We start from the raw sequence: 1,965 nt of genomic DNA on the forward strand, positions 1-1,965 counted from the left end.
TCTAGATTTCCAGTAGACAAAGCACCAGCAGAGTATAATGATCGTATATTGCTTGGTTCAGTGTATGATGTACCCATTACAGCAAAGGATATTGCACAAAATACCAAGAAAGACCCAATACTTACTAAGATTTTAGAGAGTTTAATGGCAGGCAAAGACTTATGTGGAAATCATACAAATTTTAAAAGCTCTAAAGATATATGGAGTGAATTGAGCAAAGCACAAGATTTTATAGTGAAGATGTCAAAAGTAATTATTCCTCGTTCACTAAGAAATAAAGTTTTGTCTGAAATGCATGTTGATCACCAAGGCCTTGTCAGATCAAAGTCTATTGCAAGGACTTTCATTTGGTTTCCAGGTGTAGATAGAGTTATTGAACTATTTATAAGAAATACTTTGAATTATGTTATGCAACAGAACAATACCCAATTTGCTAGAATACACCCATGGGAGTTACCCAGGTATCCCATCAACGATTTCTACCGATCCCTTATTCAAGTGCTCTGCCTCACTCCCCCATCATACAGCACTACCACTCCTTTATTCAAGAGCTTTCCCCCTCCCTTATCCTAGAGCTCTAATCATGCCAATCCACCTCCACCCCCCCGTTATCGCTCGTTTCCTACCCTATATCCGATGTTCAATAGCATCCTGGGATAATGAACTTAAGTAAAAGGTAATTCCAATTGAGTAAGAAGATTACACGAAAATACAAATGAACAAGGAAATAAACTGAAAATAATGCCTTCTACATACAGTATTTCAACCTCCCCTCCTCTCTCTCTCTCTCTCTCTCTCTCTCTCTCTCTCTCTCTCTCTCTCTGAGTCTAGGTTTCATTTTTAATTATGAAGATGACTCAAACATCTTTAAAGTAAAATAAAGATGGAAAAAGCACTACCTTTCCATCATGTTTTAGGGATAGCCTTTCATCAAACTTAATTCTCGTTTAAAGAAAAAAGAGTTTTAAGTTGCATGTTAGGGCAAAGAGAGCTTTACTAATTAAATGATTTTGACTTCATAGCCTTACGTCTCTTCATACTTATATGGAAGATAATGAGTTGATGCAATGCTACATAGCTTCGATGTAAAGAATCATGAAATAAAAGCATTGTTTTTTCCGGATTCAAAAGTAAAAACGCAAATGCCAATGATATGTGAATAACCATAACAAAATATCCTAAAATTTGGTACTTTTCAATAAACCCTTACTACAAATTATAAGCAATTGGGGAAATCACTGCAATTCAGTCACAGAAAAAAAAAAAAAAAAAAAAAAAAAAACTTTTTAGTCTCCTTTGAACTTCTAAACACAAATTATATTATCAAGTTTTATGCAACTCAAATTCTTAGTATGACTAATGTAAGTGGGACGTGAATTTTACTGAGATCGAAGATCATTATAACCTTTAATAAAAATCATCACACATTCATTCAAAAATAGAAGCTATATTCTCAATAATGTAAAACTACGTAGATAGTCCATTTCACTCCTCCTCACCTCTCCCTCTTTACTAGTTTTCCTATTCTTCTATCATCCATTTATCATTCCTTTGTTTTTCCCTTCGGTCTAAAATAAGGCAGTAAATAACTTTTCAAACATTATATCTCATTATTAGAATGAGGTCTAATTTGCCAATCTTGATGAAAAACACTCCAATGACTCACGAATTAATCCGAAGCCAATAACTGAGGCCAAATGGATATTACTAGCACGGTAATACGCGGCACGTCAGGAAAATAATATTCCTAAAGTCAGAGGAGTCTGAACCTTATACAATTTGGCTTTAAGGGCACGTATCAAGCTCATCCTCGTTCTGGAATCTCCCAAGCGAGGAAAAATACATTTATTGTGAGTTAATGGAAAACAGGCGGGTAAGATGATGTCAAATTGGTTGTCGTGAGAAAATTGAAGTAATATACTCAGAGATATAAGATTATAATATTTTTAGTAACGTTTCATATAT

General features: G+C 34.4%; 1 protein-coding gene across 1 annotated transcript in view; it reads left to right on the forward strand.

Annotated features, from left to right (window-relative positions):
• The window catches only part of LOC137619786 (uncharacterized), a 2,366-nt gene extending 1,793 nt beyond the window's left edge, over positions 1–573 (forward strand). Inside the window, exon 2 of the mRNA XM_068350089.1 lies at positions 1–573. This exon is cut by the window's left edge and continues 116 nt beyond it. Within this exon, the coding sequence (XP_068206190.1) occupies positions 1–573 (573 nt within the window).
• Positions 574–1,965: the final 1,392 nt, after the last annotated feature.

The sequence above is a fragment of the Palaemon carinicauda genome, chromosome 26 (genome assembly GCF_036898095.1).
Source record: "Palaemon carinicauda isolate YSFRI2023 chromosome 26, ASM3689809v2, whole genome shotgun sequence".
In the NCBI taxonomy this organism is placed as follows: domain Eukaryota; kingdom Metazoa; phylum Arthropoda; class Malacostraca; order Decapoda; family Palaemonidae; genus Palaemon; species Palaemon carinicauda.